Source organism: Sapajus apella, unplaced genomic scaffold (genome assembly GCF_009761245.1).
Source record: "Sapajus apella isolate SASKATOON/1434 unplaced genomic scaffold, GSC_monkey_1.0 scaffold1, whole genome shotgun sequence".
NCBI lineage: Eukaryota > Metazoa > Chordata > Mammalia > Primates > Cebidae > Sapajus > Sapajus apella.
Window position 1 is genome coordinate 90,183,407 of NW_022436941.1, and position 18,754 is coordinate 90,202,160.

The following is an 18,754-nucleotide window of genomic DNA, read 5'->3' on the forward strand; positions in this document are numbered from 1 at the left end:
AACTCTTTACAAATGTTCTCATTTACTAATTTTGATGTTTGAAATATTCATGCTACTATGCATTGCTTCAGTGCATAGTAGTCTTTGCATTGAGATTTTATTTGAGTAATCAACTTTTTCATTTCCATAGTTTCTTGTTTTTATATTTCTCCTTTTTTACAAAAGCCTGCTGTTTTATAATCAATAAAGTGTACCTTCCTAACTTTTTAACATCTTTGTTGGAGTATAATTGACATGTAATTAACTGTATATGTTTAAAAGATACAGTTTGATATGTTTTGACATATGTATGAAGCTGCAAACCATTAAACTATCACCACAGTCAAGATAATGAACATATGTGTCCCTTACCAAAGTTTTCTTATGCTCCTTTTTAATTATTCCTGCCTCTACTGTCTCCAGGAAATTATGGATCTGCTTTCTGTCACTATAGTTTGTATTTTGTAGAATTTTAAGCAAGTAGAATTATACTGTATACTCTTTTTAAAAACATATTTCTAGGCCAGGTATAATGGCTCACACCTGTAATCCCAGTACTTTGGGAGGCTGAGGTAGGAAGATTGCTTGAGACCAGGAGTTCCAGACCAGCCTGGGTCACATGGCGAAATCCCATCTCTACAAAAAAATTAGCCAGACATGGTCAACTCTGACTGTGGTTCCAGCTACTCAGGAGGCTGAGGCAGGGGGATCTCATGAGCCCAGGAGGTAGATGCTGCAGTGAGCCATATTCACACCAGTGCCCTCCAGCCTGGACACAGAGCAAGACCCTGTCTCAAAAAATAAAGAAAGAATTTTTTCATTAAATAAATAAAAATGGAAACATATAGCCAGGGATGATGGCTCATGCCTGTAGTCCCAGATACTCAGGAGGTGAGGTAGGAGGATCACCTGAGCCTAGGATGTTGAGGTTGCAGTGAGCCAAAATCAAGCCACTTCACTCCAGTCTGGGCAACACAGTAAGACCCTGTTCCAAAAATAAATAAGTTTAATAAAAACATTCCTAGATGAAAATTTCAAGCATACAGAAAAGTAGAGAACAACATAATGAACTGCAGTATGCCTGTCACCTAAATTTATGATATTTTCTGGTGATTACTTCATTTATTTAATTTTTTAAAAATAAATGGACTTTAAGTTTTTGTAAGTTTTTGAAATTAATAAACTTCATAAACTGATATGGTTTGGATTTGTGTCCTCACCCAAATCCATGTCAAATTGTAATCCCCAGTATTGGAGGAGGGGGCCTGGTAGGAGGTGACTGGGTCATGGGGGCAGTTTTCCCCCTAGCTGTTCTCATGATAGTAAAGTGAGTGAGTTCTCACAAGATATGGCTGTTTAAAGTGTGTAGCATCTTCCACTTTGCTCTTCTACTCCAGCCATGTAAGATGTGACTCCTTCCTCTTCACCTTCTACTATGATTGTAAGTTTCTGAGGCCTCGTCAGCCATGCTTCCTATACAGCCTGTGGAACCATGAGCCAATTAAACCTTTTTTTTTTTTTTAAATAAATTATCCAGTCTCAAATAGTTCTATTCAAGAACAGGCTAATACATAAACCTAAACAGCAGTTGTAGGTTTACAGAAAAATCGAGCCAATATTATAGAGAATTCCCATAGATGCTCTTTGCCCTGCATAATCCCCATTATTAACATTTGCAATAGTGTGGTATATTTGTTACGAGTAATGAACAAATATTGATATGTTATTATTGACTGAAGTCCATACTTGACATTAGGGTTCATCCTTTGTGTTGTACAGTTCTATGGGTTTTAACTGTGTACTTTTTGTTTGTTTGGCTTCTTTCACTTACTATAATCAAGATGCATTCATGTTTTTATGTGTGTCATATGTTCCTTTTTAGTCCACCTTTTGTTTATTTACATGTTATAGACATTTCCATCTTGGAATGAATTCAGATAAAGTTGCTATGAACATTCATGTGTAAGCCTTTTTGCACGCAATGCCTATGGGAAAATACCTACATGTGGAATGACTGGGTTATATGGTAAGAGTACGTTTAACTTTCTGAGAAATTGGAAAACTGTTTTTCCAAAATAATGTTACTATTTTTTTAAGGTAAAGAGACGGAGTCTTGCTCTGTCGCCAGGCTGCAATGCAGTGGCACAATCTCGGCTCACTGCAGCCTCCGCCTCCTGGGTTCAAGCGATCCCCTGCCTCAACCTTCCAAGTAGCTGGGACTACAAGCACTCACCACCACACCTGGCTAATTTTTCATATTTTAGTGGAGATGGGCTTTCACTGTGTTGGCCAGGATGGTCTTGATCTCCTGACCTCGTGATCAATCCACCTCAGCCTCCCAAAGTGCTGATATTACAGGGTTTGAGCCACCGCATCCAGCCTGGTAAAGTATTTATTATTCACATGAGATGAATACAAACTATCAGAAACCTTTGCTGTACAAGTTTAGCAGCCACGGTTAAGAATATATTTCCACTCACACAATCTTAATTTCTTGGTTACAACATTCGTTCAATAATATGTTGGCAATTAATCGCATTCCAAAAAGTGTCTGTGGTACAAAGGGAATTTTTATTTAAGTCTCCCCTCCGTTTTCATGTGTGGGATATTTTTGGAAGTATTTTTTTTTTCCATTCACTGAAAGATAATTAAGAAAATTCCAACATGCGTTGGTGTCAGCAAGTGCACTTTTTAGTCCAGGCACGAGCAAATGATTGATGAGGCTGTCAAGCCTAGAGTAGCAGACAGAGAAAACTGGCAGAAGTTCAATGTTATTGAAAAAAATCTCAAATATTTATTTTATCTTCTCTATTAATTTTAATCATATTTTCAACATGCAGTCAAGAATGAAGCTTTGACAGTAAGACATAAATTTACACAGGCAAGCATTGTTGATTTTCTGCAGTCGCCACGCTGAGATAACACAAGAGAGCTGGATATTTTCTTTTTTGTGCCTTTCTTTACTAAAGAGCAATAAAAAAATATGTGAAAGATTTATCCATACCTCAAATTTGTTTATAAATCTTTTGAAATTATTATATTTACTTTTGCTTGGTTTATGGCAAATAATAAATCAACTTAGTTCTTCAATTAGATTTTTTGTTTGTTTGTTTGTTTTGGTTTTAGGTTTTTGTTTTTTTCTTGAGACAGAATCTTGCTCTGTCACGCAAGCTAGAGTACAGTGGTGCCATCTCAGCCCACTGCAAACTCCTCCCAGGTTCAAGCAATTCTTGTGCCTCAGCTTCCCGAGTAGCTGGGATTGCAGTTGTGTGCCACCACACCTGGCTAATTTTTGTATTTTTAGTAGAGACGGGGTTTCACCATGGCCAGGCTTGTCTTGAACTCCTGACCTCAAATGATCTGCGCACCTTGGCCTCCCAAAGTGCTGGAATTACAGGCATGAGCCACCACAATTGGCCTCAATTAGATTGTTAAATGCAGATTTTTAAAGATCACAGTGATGACAGAATTGGTACATGTTTCATCATAATATACCTGCTTATGAGAACAGACGTTAACACTAAAATGTATTTACATTTAACATGGATCATTTGCCATGTGGACAAACACTTCTGACTCATTCAAAGTCAGGAACTTTATATGGTTCCAGAGGGACTCCCTGGCAGATTTTGTTGATTACTCATTAAACATTAGAAACATATATAGACATTTATTTTATAAAGCTTACCCACAGCAAAACACACAAAAATGAGGTAAATACTATGGGCAAGATTATAGTTAATGGAAAACTAAATGTCAAAATATACTTTTGGTAAGCTTTTCCTTCTAAGCATGCTTTAAAGCTGAAAATAGTAAATGCTGGAAGGCCACAAACTTAACATGTGTGTCTCCTCATCCATGGAAGCACAAGGCATTGTGCTGCACTATAAAATCTGCAACCCTTCCCAAGAGGCAATTCAAACACCAACATAGTCATCTTTGCTGCAGTAGAGAATATTTTTCCATCACTGATGTATCTTTACACCTTTATCAAAAATTAATTGACCAGGCTGGGCACGGTGGCACATACCTGTAATCCCAGCACTTTTGGAAGCCAAGGATCACTTGAGGCCAGGAGTTCAAGACCAGCCAGGAGTTTGAGGCCTCCCTAGAGATAAGGAGACCCTGTCTCTTTTAAGAAAAAAAAAAAAAAATTAGGTGTGGTGACACACACCTATGTCTCCAGCTACTCAAGAGACTGGGGTAGACAAATACTTTCTAGCTAGGTAAATAAAGTCAATATACTGTGCCAGGTGAGAACTCAGCATGGAATTATGATTGCATTTTTATATCAGCTAAGGTTATTTGGTTCAAGGCAACAGAAATTAAAAGGGGATTTATTGGGAAAATGCTAGGGTAGCTCATAGAAACGGAGGGTGAGCTGCAAGATCTAGGGTAGCTCTGAGAACCTTTAGGCATTGGACATAAGTACTCACTGTCTTCATGATTCTATTAGCCTTTCTCCTTTCTGTCTCTGGGATTTTATTTTCCTGTGGTTTTTCATGTAGTGGAGCCCATGGCCTTCAAGATGAAGAGGAACTTTCTCCACCAACTCCACTAAGAAAAATTTTGGAAAGGAGTCTGATTGGCTACTTTCATTAGTAAATTTATCACCATTATTAGGGAAATTGAAAACTCTAATTGGTGAATTCTGAAGTTTAATGTGAGAAAGTTTTCCCAAAGGAAGGGGTTACTGTTGTCAGATGTATGGAAAGTAGTTGTTGGATACACAAACCCAATGGATATTCACCACCCTGTAGTACACACAGCTGAGATATAGAACTATTTGATGACCTTAAAGCAAGAGATTGCAGTTGGTGGGCTTTCTAAAATTCTCCTTGATGCATACCATGTACCCTGTTGTACCTAAAAATACTATTCTCCTTGAGCTATGTGGCATATTATATATAACATGTAAGAAATGACAGTATTTACATCTTGGTTTTATATTTGTACAATTATTGTTGATACTGTTTTGTTTAAACATTATATGGCAGTCCATAATCTTCATTCACATTTTTCTCTACTTTCTCCTTTAGGGTGCTGGAAATATAAAGAAGAATAGACTGTTCATTCCTGATGGCTTTTAGTCTATACTAACATATTGTTTGTGATGGCATCTGAGACTGAAAAGACCCATGCTTTACTGCAGACTTGTAGCACTGAATCTCTTATTTCCAGCCTTGGTCTGGGGGTATTTTGCCTTGTGGCTGACAGACTTCTTCAGTTTTCCACAATTCAGCAAAATGACTGGCTTCGCGCTCTCTCAGATAATGCAGTACATTGTGTGATTGGCATGTGGTCATGGGCAGTAGTCATTGGAATCAAGAAGAAGACTGACTTCGGAGAAATCATTTTAGCTGGATTTTTAGCATCTGCTATTGATGTCGACCACTTTTTTCTAGCTGGATCCCTATCTTTAAAGGTAAAAAGCATAGGTTTAATTTTTCTGGTCTTTAATTTCCTTAGACTATTTTGCTGATCTTTATAGCATAATTTAGGGCTAGAGAGGATTTGTCTTAAAATAGGAAAGCAAATTCATTTAACCTTTTTTTTTTTTAATCACTAAGTACTTCCCTAAAGCTACACACAGACATGCTGCTGATCAAATTATTTGCCATCACAAACTGCTATGGGTTCACAAAGAGCAATGACCCACTAAACATACCTAAGGAGTTCAGTGCTGGCTTACAGAAGATGTTTTTAGCCAAGTCTTGAAGAAAGTATTAGCAAACCAGCTTAAATTAACAAGGGTCATTCTCAAGGCTGTCCTATTTCTTTTTGTATCAGTCTACCTTCTTCAGGAGCACACCTAACATTTCTCCCTTATTCTTTATGTTTTACAGTTAGTATGCAACTCCTAAGTACTCCATAAAAGTTGAATAGCTTTAAGATGATTCCCAGTCCTGAGGAATGACTTGAACAGATTAATTCCTCCAGTCCCTTTTGGGGCCAAAGTCATGTATTTCAGTGGGCTAGCTAGAACACAGTCCCTTGTGGAGAAATTGAGGAATTTCACTGAGGCATTCAGGAGTTTAGTTATATAGTTCACAAATGAACTAACCTTAAAATGTGGGTTCAGATAATATTTTCTAAATGTTGTAAGATTTGCCTACTTTTTATGTGTTTATAATCATAAACATTTCAGAAAAGAAATCTAAACTCATAGTGCAAGCACTTTGTTTCATTCACCCCTGGCCTAGAACAATGCCTGGCTTACCTAGTAGATATTCAGGAAATGTTTGTGGAATGAATGAGAAATTTTCATTTTCCTATTATATGTCAAGTACCAGGCATTTCTCAGAAATGGTTTCACTTACTTAGAAGCTTAATAAAGAATCAGTAATTGCAATTAAAGATAAACTTTTTTACTTTAAGTAGAGTTAGCATAACATTTTGTTTAAGATTGAAATGAGAAGACGAGTTTGAATCCTGGTTGTTTGGTGTTAGCGGAGTACTTTTCTTTTTTCTTAAGTTTCTTTTTTTTTTTTTTTTTAATGGATTTAGGGCTACAAGCACAGTTGTATTATGTGTATATATTGCATAGTGGTGAAGTCTGAGCTTTTAGTGTACCCATCACTCAAATACTGTACATCGCACCAAATAGTATTTTATCTCTCACGCCCTCTCACCCTCCTACCTCTTGGAGTCTCCAATGTCTACTATTCTACTCTGTGTGTCCATGTGTACCCATTGTTTAGCTCCCACTTACAAGTGAGAACATGTGTTTTTTTACTTTCTGTTACTGCATGATTTCATTAAGGATGGCCTCCAGTTTCATTAATGTTGCTGTAAAATACATGATTTTATTATTTTTTATGGCCAAGTAGTATTCCATGGTGTAACTATATCCCACATATTAATCCAGTCATCCATTGATGGACATTTAGATTGATTCCATGACTTTGCTATTGTGTATAGTGCTGTGATAATCATACAAGTGCAGGTGTCTTTTTTATATAATGATTTTTTTTTGAGATAGGGTCTTACTCTGTTGCCCAGGCTGGAATGCAATGGTGTGATCATGGCTTACTGCAGCATCAACCTCTTGGGCTCACGCTATCCTCCCACCTCAGCCTCCTGAGTATCTGGGACCATAATCACACACCACCATGCCAGGCTAAATTTTAAAAAATTATTTGTAGAGGCAGAGTCTCCCTATGTTGCCCAAACTGGTCTCAAACTCTTGGGCTCAAGTGGTCCTCCCACCTCAACCTCCCAAAGTGCTGGGAATACAGGCATAAACCACTGTGCCCAGCAATTATTTCTTTTATATAATAACTTCTTTTGCTTTTGGAAGATATTCAGTAGTGGGATTGCTGGATAAAAAGGTAGTCCTATTTTTAGTTCTTTGAGAAATCTCCATACTGTTTTCCACAGAGGTTATACTAATTTGTATTCCCTCCAACGATGTATAAGTGTTCCCTTTTCTTTGCATCTTTGCCAACATCTGATGGTTTTTGACTTTTTAATAATAAGCATTCTGATGGTGTGCGATGGCATCTCATTCTGGTTTTAATTTGCATTTCTATGATGATTAGTGATGTGGAGTATTTTTTCATGTTTGCTGGCTGCTTGTATGTCTTCTTTTGAAAAATATATGTTCATGTACTTTGCCCACTTTTTAATGGGGTTGTTTTTTTCTTGTTGAGTTGTTTGGATTTTTTGTAGGTTCTGGATATGAGCCCTTTGTCAAATGAGCCCTTATTTTCTTCCATTCTGTAGGTTGTCCGTTTAATCTTTTGATAATTTCTTTTGCTGTGCAGAAGCTCTGTAGTTTAATTATGTTCCCTTTTCTTTAAGTTTTAATTTCATCATCTATAATATGTGCATTATAACATTACTTACCTTCTGGGGTTGTTGTGAGGATTAAGTAGGCATGATAAGTGACATGGCCTGGTAAATATTAACAATAAATGTTAGAGACTGGGATAAGCTATGAAGCATTATAAAATATGTAATTCATAAATGTATTCATCTAGAATTTATTCTTTTATAATTTTAAAAGGTATTCAGGCTGCACAGTGTATTTATCCTTTAATTCATTTAGAAGCACTATTGGGGTTTTTTTTTTTGTTTGTTTTTTTAATTGTACTTTAGGTTCTGGGGTACATGTGCAGATCATGCAGGATTGTTGCATGGGTACACACATGGCAATGTGGTTTGCTGCCTCCATCCCCCGGTCACCTACATCTGGCATTTCTCCCTATGTTATCCCTCCCCAACCTCTGCACCCCACCCTGTCTCTCCCATGGCCCGCCCAACAGACCCTAGTGTGTGATGCTCCCCTCCCTGTGTCCATGTGTTCTCATTGTTCAACACCCACCTATGAGTGAGAACATGCAGTGTTTGATTTTCTGTTCTTGTGTCAGTTTGCTGAGAATGATGGTTTCCAGGTTCATCCATGTCCCTACAAAGGACATGAACTCATCGTTTTTTTGTGGCTGCATAGTATTCCATGGTGTATATGTGCCACATTTTCCTTGTCCAGTCCATCATCAGTGGACATTTGGGTTGGTTCCAGGTCTTTGCTATTGTAAACAGTGCCGCTATGAACATATGTGTGCATGTGTCTTTATAATAGAATGATTTATAATCTTTTGGGTATATACCCAGTAATGGGATTGCTGGGTCAAATGGAATTTCTATTTCCAGGTCCTTGAGGAAGCGCCATAATGGTTGAACTAGTTTACACTCCCACCAACAGTGTAAAAGTGTTCCTATTTCTCCACATCCTCTCCAGCATCTGTTGTCTCCAGATTTTTTAAAGATCACCATTCTAACTGGCATGAGATGGTATCTCAATAGTTTTGATTTGCATTTCTCTAATAATCAGTGATGATGAGCATTTTTTCATATGTTTGTTGGCCTCATATATGTCTTCTTTTGAAAAGTGTCTATTCACATCCTTTGCCCACTTTTGGATGGGTTTCTTTGCTTTTTTCTTGTAAATCTGTTTTAGTTCTTTATAGATTCTGGATATTAGCCCTTTATCAGATGGGTAGACTGCAAAAATTTTTTCCCATCCTGTTGGTTGCCAATTCACTCTAGTGATTATTTCTTTTGCTGTACAGAAGCTCTGGAGTTTAATTAGGTCTCATTTGTCTATTTTGGCTTTTGTTGCCAATGCTTTTGGTGTTTTAGTCATGAAGTCCTTCCCTATGCCTAAGTCCTGAATGGCTTTGCCTAGGTTTTCTTCTAGGGTTTTTACGGTGTTAGGCCTTAGGTTTAAGTCTTTAACCCATCTGGAGTTAATATTAGTGTAAGGTGTCAGGAAGGGGTCCAGTTTCTGCTTTCTGCACACTGCTAGCCAGTTTTCCCAACATGATTTATTAAACAGGGACTCCTTTCCCCATTGCTTGTTTTTGTCAGGTTTCTCAAAGATCAGATGGTTATAGATGTGTGGCATTGGCTCCAATGCCTCTGTTCTGTTCCATTTGTCTTTATCTCTGTTTTGGTACCAGTACCATGCTGTTTTGATTACTGTAGCTTTGTAGTATAGTTTGAAATCAGGTCACGTGATGCCTCCAGCTTTGTTCTTTTTGCTTAGGATTGTCTTGACTATGCAGGCTCTCTTTTGGTTCCATATGAAGTTTAAGGTGGTTTTTTTCCCACTCTGTGAAGAAGGTCATTGGTAGCTTGATGGGGATAGTGTTGAATCTATAAATTACTCTGGGCAGTACGGCCATTTTCAAAATATTGATTCTTCCTAACCAGGAGCATGGAATTTTTCACCATTTGTTTGTGTCCTCTTATTTTGTTGAGCAGTGGTTTGTAGTTCTCCTTGAAGAGGTCCTTTACATCCTTTGTTAGTTGTATTCCTAGGTATTTTATTCTCTTTGTAGCAATTGTGAATGGGAGTTTGCTCTTGATTTGGCTCTCTGTTAGTCCATTATTGGTGTATAGAAACGCTTGTGATTTCTGCACATTGATTTTGTATCCTGAGACTTTGCTGAAGTTGCTTATCAGTTTCAGGAGATTTTGGGCTGAGATGATAGGGCTGTCTAAATATACAATCATGTCGACTTCAAATAGAGACAATTTGACTTCCTCTTTTCCTAATTGAATCCCCTTTATTTTTTTTTTTTCTTGCCTAATTGTTCTAGCTAGAACTTCCAATACTATATCCAATAGGAGTGGTGATAGAGGGCATCTTTGTCTAGTGCCAGATTTCAAAGGGAGTGCTTCCAGTTTTTGCCCATTCAGTATGATATTGGCTGTTGGTTTGTCATAAATAGCTTTTATTATTTTGAGATATGTTCCTTTGATACCTAGTTTATTGAGAGTTTTTAGCATAAGGGGCTGCTGAATTTTTAAAAGGCCTTCTCTACATCTATTGAGATAATCATGTGGTTTTTTTGTCTTTGGTTCTGTTTATGTGGTGGATTACATTAATAGACTTGTGTATGTTGAACCAGCCTTGCATCCCTGGGATGAAGCCTACTTGTTCATGATGGATAAGCTTTTTGATGTGCTGTTGCAATCAGTTTTCCAGTATTTTATTGAAGATTTTTGCATCAATGTTCATCATGGAAATTTGCCTTTAGTTTTCTTTTTCAGTTGCATCTCTGCCGGGATTTGGTATCAGGATGATGTTGGTCTCATAGAAAGAGTTAGGGAGGATTCCCTCTTTTTGTATTGTTTGGAATATTTTCAGAAGGAATGGTACCAGCTCCTCTTTGCATGTCTGGTAGAATTCGGCTGTCAACCCATCTGGACCTGGACTTTTTTTGGTTGGTAGGCTACTAATTGCTGCCTGACTTCAGACCTTGTTATTGGTCTATTCAGGGTTTCAGCTTCTTCCTGGCTTAGTCTTGGGAGTGTGCAAGTGTCCAGGAATTTATCCAGTTCTTCCAGATTTACTGGTTTATGTGCATAGAGTTGTTTGTAGTAATCTCTGATGGTAGTTTGTATTTACAAGGAATCAGTGATGATCTCCCTTTTATCATTTTTTATTGTGTCTATTTGATTCTTCCCTCTTTTCTTTTTTATTAGTATAGCTAGCTGTCTATTTTGTTGATCTTTTCAAAAAACCAGCTCCTGGATTTATGGATTTTTTGAAGGGTTTTTTTGTGTCTCTATCTTCTTCAGTTCTGCTCTGATCTTAGTTATTTCTTGTCTTCTGCTAGCTTTTGAGTTTTCTCTATCTTGCTCCTCTAGCTGTTTCAATTTTGACAATAGGGTGTTGATTTTAGATCTTTCCTTGTTTCTCATGTGGGCATTTATTGCTATAAATTTCCCTCTAGACACTGCTTTAAATGTGTCCCATAGAATCTGGTACGTTGTGTCTTCATTCTTGCCGGTTTCAAAGAACATTTTTATTTCTGCCTTCATTTCATTGTTTATCCATTTGTCATTCAGGAGCAAGTTGTTCAGCTTCCATGTGATTGTGTGGTTTTGAGTGCTTTTTTAAATCCTGAGTTCTAATTTGATTGCACTGTGGTCTGAGAGACTGTTTGTTATGATTTCCATTCTTTTGCATTTGCTGAGGAGTGATTTACTTTCAATTATATGGTCAATTTTAGAGTAAGTGCAATGTGGTGCTAAGAAGAATGTATATTCTGTGGATTTGGGGTGGAGTGTCCTGTAAACATCTATTAGGTTCGCTTGGTCAAAAGCTGTGTTCAAGTCCTGGATATCATTCTTGACTTTCTGTCTCATTGATCTGTCCTATATTGTCAGTGGAGTGTTAAAAGACTCCCACTATTATTGTGCGGGAGTCTAAGTCTCTTTGTAGGTCATTAAAAACTTGCTTTATGTATCTGGATGCTCCTGCATTGGGTGCGTATATATCTAGGATAGTTATCTCTTCTTGTTGCATTGATCCTTTTACGATTATGTAATGCCCTTCGTCTCTTTTGATCTTTGTTGGTTTAAAGTCTGTTTTATCAAAGACTAGGATTGCTACCCTTGCTTTACTTTGCTTTCCATTTGTTTGGTAGATCTTGTTCCATACCTTATTTTGAGTCTATGTGTGTCTTTGCATGTGAGATGGGTTTCCTGAATACAGCACACTGATGGGTTTTGACTTTTTATTCAGTTTGCCAGTCTCTGTCTTCTGATTGTGGCATTTGGGCTATTTACATTCAATGTTAATATTGTTGTGTTTGAATTTGATCCTGCCATTTTGTTGCTGTCTGGTTGTTTTGCCCATTAGTTGACATGGCTTCTTCATTGCATCATTGTCCTTTACCATTGGTATGTTTTTGCAATGGCTGGTACTGGTTGTTCCTTTCCCTGTTTAGTACTTCCTTCAGTAGTTCCTGTAAGGCAGGTCTTGTAGCGACGAAATCTCTCAGCAATTGCTTGTCCTTAAAGGATTTTATTTCTCCTTCACTTATGAAGCTTAGTTTGGCTAGATATGAAATTCTGGGTTGAAAGTTCTTTTCTTTAAGGATGTTGTATATTGGCCCCCACTCCCTTCTAGCTTGCAGGGTTTCTGCTGAGAGATCTGCTGTGAGTCTGATGGTCTTTCCTTTGTGGGTGACTCGACCTTTCTCTATGGCTGCGCTTAGGATTTTTTGCTTCATTTCAACCCTGGTGAATCTGACAATTATGTGCTTTGGGGTTGCTCTTTTTGAGGAATATCTTTGTGATGTTCTCTGCATTTCCTGGATTTGAATGTTGGCCTGCCTTGTTAGATTGGGAAAGTTCTCTTGGATGATATCTTGGAGAGTGTTTTCCAACTTGGATTCATTCTCCCCATCACATTCAGGCACACTGATCAAGTGTAGATTAGGTCTTTTCACATAATCCCATAGTTCTTGGAGGCTTTGTTCATTTTTTTTCACTCCTTTTTCTCTAATCTTGCCTTCTCATTTTATTTCATTGGTTTGATCTTCTATCTCTGATATCCTTTCTTCTGCTTGATTGATTCAGCTGTTGAAACTGTGCATGCCTCACAAAGTTCTCGTGCTGTGTTTTTCAGCTCCATCAAGTCATTTATGTTCTTCTCTAAGCTGGTTATTCTATTTAGCATTTCATCCATCCTTTTTTCAAGGTTCTTAGTTTCTTTGCACTGGGTTAGAACATGGTCTTTTAACTCAGAGAAGTTTGTTATTACCCACTTTCTGAAGCCTACTTCTGTCAATTCATCAAATTCATTCTCTGTCTTTTTTCATTCCCTTGATGGGAGGAGAAGAGATGTTCTGTTCTTTGATGGTTTCATCCTTTTTGCACTGTTTTTTTCCCATCTTTGTGGATATATCTCCCTTTGATCTTTGAAGTTGGTGACTTCAGGTGGAGTCTCTGAGTGGATGTTTTTTCTGTTGAGGTTGGCGCTATATCTTTTTTGGCCTGTAGAGGGCATTGCTGGGCTCTCTCAGGCTCAGTCAGGTTGTTGGGTGGGTGGTCCTTCCCTGGAGTTTGTTTGCAGGTGACATCAGCCCCGCCTTCCCAATGGCATCTCTCCCAGAGCTAGATCATCCTGGTTGGGGTCAAACTGGTGTATTTGTTGCCAAGCTTTCTATCGAGGGCTTCAGTTTGAGTTCTGTGGAGGTGGGGCCTGCCAGGCCTTATGGTCTGTTTCCCTGCTTTCAACTTTGCCTCCCTCTGTGGATGGTCTGTCCCACTGGCCTTAGTTCAAACTTCCGCCCAGGTCCATGTGACTACTTGCCACTCTCAGCGGCAGCTGCTTTTCAGATTTGCATCAACAACCCATGGCACCCCACAGTCTGGCAGGGTTCTCATGAACTGTGGGTTGTAGGAGGGATAAGGCAGGCACAGATTCTGAATTGGAGCACCGAGACGGAGAAGTCCCCTGACCCTCCGAGCGAGCTGCACGTTTCAGGTGGGGACGTGCCCCCCGTTTTGATTTGGCCCCTGGGCAGCTCTCGCCCTGCAGCTTCTTCCCTGGGCTATTTTCAGGGCCCTATCAGTCCCACTGAAATGAAACCAGCACCTCGTTTGGGATTGTGAAGTCCTCTAGCCCTCTGCCTCTCATTCGCTGGGAGCTGCATTCCCGTGTTGCCTTCTCACTGCCATCTTCTGCATATCCCTTAGAGTCAGTTTTTTAAGATGAGCTCTTTTCATAGATTTGGGTTTTTATTTTCAGTTTTCTTGGATTGTAGCTTTAAATATTAGTTCCATTCCATTCTTTTGTTTTTCTTCTTTAGGGCCTTCTATTATACATATGTTGTTTCTTTGTGCCTGTGTTCTATTTCAGCCTGTGCCTGTGTTCTATTTCAGCCATTTTCTACCTGACTCTTTTTACTTTTTTCCTCATGTTATTTTTATTCTCTTGGTTGATTTCCTGCATTTTTTCTTTTCTTTGTTTTCTTTTCTTTTTTTCGAGACAGAGTCTTGCTCTGTTGCCCAGTCTGGAGTGCAGTGGTGCGCTCTCAGCTCACTACAACCTCTGCCTCCTAGGTTCAAGGAATTCTCATGCCTCAGCCTCCTGAGTAGCTGGGATCATAGGCATGGGCCACCATACCCAGCTAATTTTCATATTCATTTTTTTCAATGTGCCTTATTAAACTTTCATTTTACCTATTCTCCCTTGGACACACTGCAATATAGTCATTTATTAAATTTTTTTTCCATACTGAATTTAATCAATTATTAGCTTTGTTTTTTAAATTTATTTTTTTTCCATTTTTGAATTTTTGATTCACGATTTTTTTTATATCCCCATATGGTTGTTTGAGATTTAATTTAGTTTGGAGTCTTGTGATATAATTTTCTTATGCTTTTTGTAGTTTTTAAAGATCATTTTGGGTTTTTTTGTTGTTGTTGTTGTTGTTTTTTTGTATTTGTTTCTAGGAACAGGGTTCAAGAGTAAGGTATTTTTATTCTATTTTCGATTTTTCTCCCATACTAGCTTTTTATAGATTTGTTCTATTTTATCACTTTATTTCATAACATTACGTGATTCTTTATTCTAACATATTCTTGGTTAAGGCAGTGTTAACAGAAGGACCAATGATGAACTTAACATATTGCGGATATAGAATTTAAAAACAAAGGTGAAGACAAAAGTAGAATAATAATATAGAAATGGTCCATGTTCTGATGAAGTAGAAGTAAAACAAAATGTGGAGGAGAAGGCAGGGAAAGAGGAGCATCAAATAGTCTTTGATGTTCAGTTTGTAGGTGGAGGTAAAGAATACTAGCTTGAAGGGAGAGTTTATAGGTTTCCTTGTTTAAGGGTGGTCTGATTTGACAATGGGACAAGGTACAGTCTCTTTAATAAGTAACTTTTTTCATGTGATGGGAACATTGTCTGATTTTTGTTTGTTTGGACAGGAAACTAAATTTCTTTCTTTTACTACTTCTTTTCCTTTTCACCATCCAGTCTCCAAAGGGTGCCTCTCCCTTTCTTACCATCTTCTCCCCCAGAATCAATACTTTTCAGAGCCTTGAAGGCCCACTTTTAAGTCCTTTTCTTGTAATCAGTGCTCTGACCTACTACGACACTCTTCAGTATTTTCACACTTAAACTGAACTTCCTAGTGTTAATTTTAGATCGATCTTAGGTTTCCCCCTTCTCTCTTCAATACAGTTTTTCCTGACTTGGATGGAAGTGTGAGAGACAGAACCCTCTGTTTTGTTGTTCATTTTAATACTTATGAGTAATTTCAAATTTGGGCATTCTCTGACTTCTATTTATGCAGAGGGTTTGAGACTTTATATCATTTTATTTTTCCTTCATGTTTTATAATATTTTTAGAGGATAAGTATGGAGATTCAGATTTAGACATTCATCATTATCCTCAGCTTTATTTTTGTTTAGGGATTATCTAGCTATAAATTAGTCTTTAAAGTAAGGGGGAACAAAACCCTACTCATTAATCATTCAAGGGTTAAGCCTGAAATTTTTATTGGTTCAGATATTGAGTATATTTTTTAGTAGTGGTTTAGAAATTTTACTGAAGCTTATTCAACTCAATTTTAGAATACATATTCAAAATAATATAATTTTTCTAAATGTTGTAAATAAATTTTGAAAGTGTTTACAACTAATATAAAATGGGTATAACAAAAATATTTCCCTTTTTTGCCTTCATTAACTAAAGAATATTTTATTTGGTTGTGAGATATTGTTTCGGAACTCTTAGAGGCCCTGGATAATTGTATAAAGACTCCAAATTACACAAACTATATGCTTAGGATATAAATTATGTTCATACTCTGAATTTTCTAAGCAAATAATGGGAAGCTTAAAAAATTAATCACAATATTCCTGAGACGTTGATTTTATTTTTAATGAAAAGGATATCCTGCTCACACTTTTATATTCTTTTTTTTATATGTAATTTTGGTATATGTATTCTGAAGTGGCACAGAACATGTTTCTTTTGCATGTCCAATAGACTCTGGAAAATATTTTAAAATATTAAGAAGCATGTTTAAAATTTTGTTTTGCTGAAAAGGAAATGATACTTGCTCTTACTTTGCTCCCTCAGGCTGCTTTGACTCTTCCACGAAGACCTTTCCTTCACTGTTCTTCTGTAATACCTGTCGTGGTTCTGACCCTGAAATTTACTATGCACCTTTTCAGGCTCAAAGACTCATGGTGCTTTCTTCCCTGGATGTTATTTATATCCTGGACTTCACACCATATCCGAGATGGGATTCGTCATGGTTTGTGGATATGCCCATTTGGAAAAACTTCTCCTTTGCCATTCTGGCTTTATGTAATAATCACATCATCTTTACCTCACATCTGTTCATTCATTATGTATTTAACGGGAACCAGACAAATGATGTCTTCAAAACATGGAATTCGTATTGATGTCTGAGGTAACCACACGGCAGTCTTAGAGAAGCAAATGGCTCAGATGATGATAATTAAGAGTAGCCACCATTAAAGTTAATTTTTAAAAACACAGGTGTTTATATTATTTAATTATTATAATTCTGCTCTTGCTCAGGAAGCATGTACAACTTTAAAAAAATTATACTTTTTATTATTCTATTTCTCTCTTCTATGAAACTCTAGTGCAATATTAGAGTTTCATTTATTCCATGATGTATTTTAATTGTTTTTTTTCTTCTGTTTATCTGGCATTACTAGTAGTTCTGTTAGATTAACATCCTGTTTATTTTCTGGAAATATACCTGAAATTTGTCCATTTCTTAATGAAAAACAGCTCATATTTTAGGACAACTAATTTTTAAAGTGTTAACATGTTATTTGGATCCACATTTTCTTGAGATATTGAAATAGTGAAATTGCCAAATAAATGATATGAATCATTTAACTATACAAATGTATAGTTAATGCTAACATGTATTTATTTTCATAAATGTTGATCCTGACTGAAGTTTAATTTGCAGAATGCTTTATGAGTTATGATTACTGGCAGAATCTTCTTCAGAGCACTTGTGACACATCATTATAATATCCAGTAACTAACATTAGATCTAGCTTATTTCAGAAATTAATTTAGGAAATAATTATTAAAACATGTTGGCTATAGTAACACTTTACTGAAGTAGTATTTTTTTAGTATCTCTAGCCTAGAATCTCATGTGTTAGTGTTTTAACTGTTTTGAAAAACAAAACTAAATTTAATATTTGTTAATAAATAACTTTAATAAAATATCGATACTTGGATCATAACCATAACATTTTAATTCATGCAAAAAAATAATGACCAGGAATGTCATTTCAAATGTAAATTCCTGAATGTACCATCAAAATTGTTTTCATTGCTATCAGTTGTTTATATGCTATTCTAAAACACTTTACTAGTTAAATTTTTTTTTATTCATCCTGATACTGAAAGACAGGATATATTTTTTTCAAAATAAAGTTTGAGGAAATTTGCTTTTTCCTTTGTTCTTTCAGGTTGATCTTCTATTAAAATGATTCCTCTTTAGTAGAGAAGGAAAATTTAGTTGCTATACATCTTGTATTTGCAGTTTCATGTTACTTTGATATTCAAGTCAGTGACCTAAAGGTACCTGCTTTTCTTTTGGCATATGTGCTATCTGTTGTCTTCAGATTTTCTTACAGTTTTGTGATTTATAATGCTAGTGATTGTTGTGCCTTATTCTCTGAGGAAGGGTGGAGGGTTCATAAAGCAATGCCTTATCCACAGCAGATTTTCTTGTATATTAAGTTAAACAGAGTTCTGTAAATTATTATGAAGCTTCAAGCTTTTTAGGAGAGTTTTTTTCCTTGTTAACAAATTGGTTGCAATCTGTTATATTTTGCAATTGATTAGATATTACAGTCTAATTATTATTTTTCAAGAGTAATTATTGTATAAGTTTGGTTGGTTTAATGGTAAATATTATATAGGGGGATAAATTTGATTAGAAATTTTTTTAAGCATTCAACTTCAGAAATACATGGAAATAAAGTCTGTATCTTGTGTAACAATTCCTGACTAAATTGTAAAACCTTTTCTATTTTTTCTTTCTTCATATTAAACAAATAAATATCATTAAAATACAGGGCCTTATTTAAGAATGCTACATAGTGACCAGACGTGGTGGCTCACACCTGTAATCCCAGCACTTTGGGAAGCCAAGGCAGATTGGTAACTTGAGGTCAGGAGTTCGAGACCAGCCTGGCCAACATGGTGAAACCTCATCTCTACTAAAAATACAAAAATTAGCCAGGTGTGGTGGCACACACCTGTAGTCCCAGCTACTCAGGAGGCTGAGACAGAGAATGGCTTGAACCTGGGAGGCAGAGGTTGCAGTGAGCTGAGATGGGGCCACTGCACTCTAGCCTGGATGACAGAGGGAAACTGTCTTTAAAAATAAAAATAAAAAATAAAATAAACAAAAATGCTACATAGGCATTTTTGGGGTTGTCAAACTT

General features: G+C 36.8%; 1 protein-coding gene across 2 annotated transcripts in view; it reads left to right on the forward strand.

Annotated features, from left to right (window-relative positions):
* TMEM267 (transmembrane protein 267) overlaps positions 1 to 18,314 on the forward strand; it is a 53,464-nt gene extending 35,150 nt beyond the window's left edge. The window contains exons 2-3 of one of the 2 annotated variants that reach the window (XM_032281363.1): positions 5,019 to 5,404; positions 16,383 to 18,308. In XM_032281363.1, the coding sequence (XP_032137254.1) occupies positions 5,093 to 5,404; positions 16,383 to 16,718 (648 nt within the window). In that variant the 5' untranslated portion in view covers positions 5,019 to 5,092 and the 3' untranslated portion in view covers positions 16,719 to 18,308. Of the gene's footprint in view, positions 1 to 5,018; positions 5,405 to 16,382 lie in introns of both variants that reach the window. The other variant, XM_032281372.1, reaches the window with a different exon arrangement.
* The last annotated feature ends 440 nt before the right edge of the window (positions 18,315 to 18,754 follow it).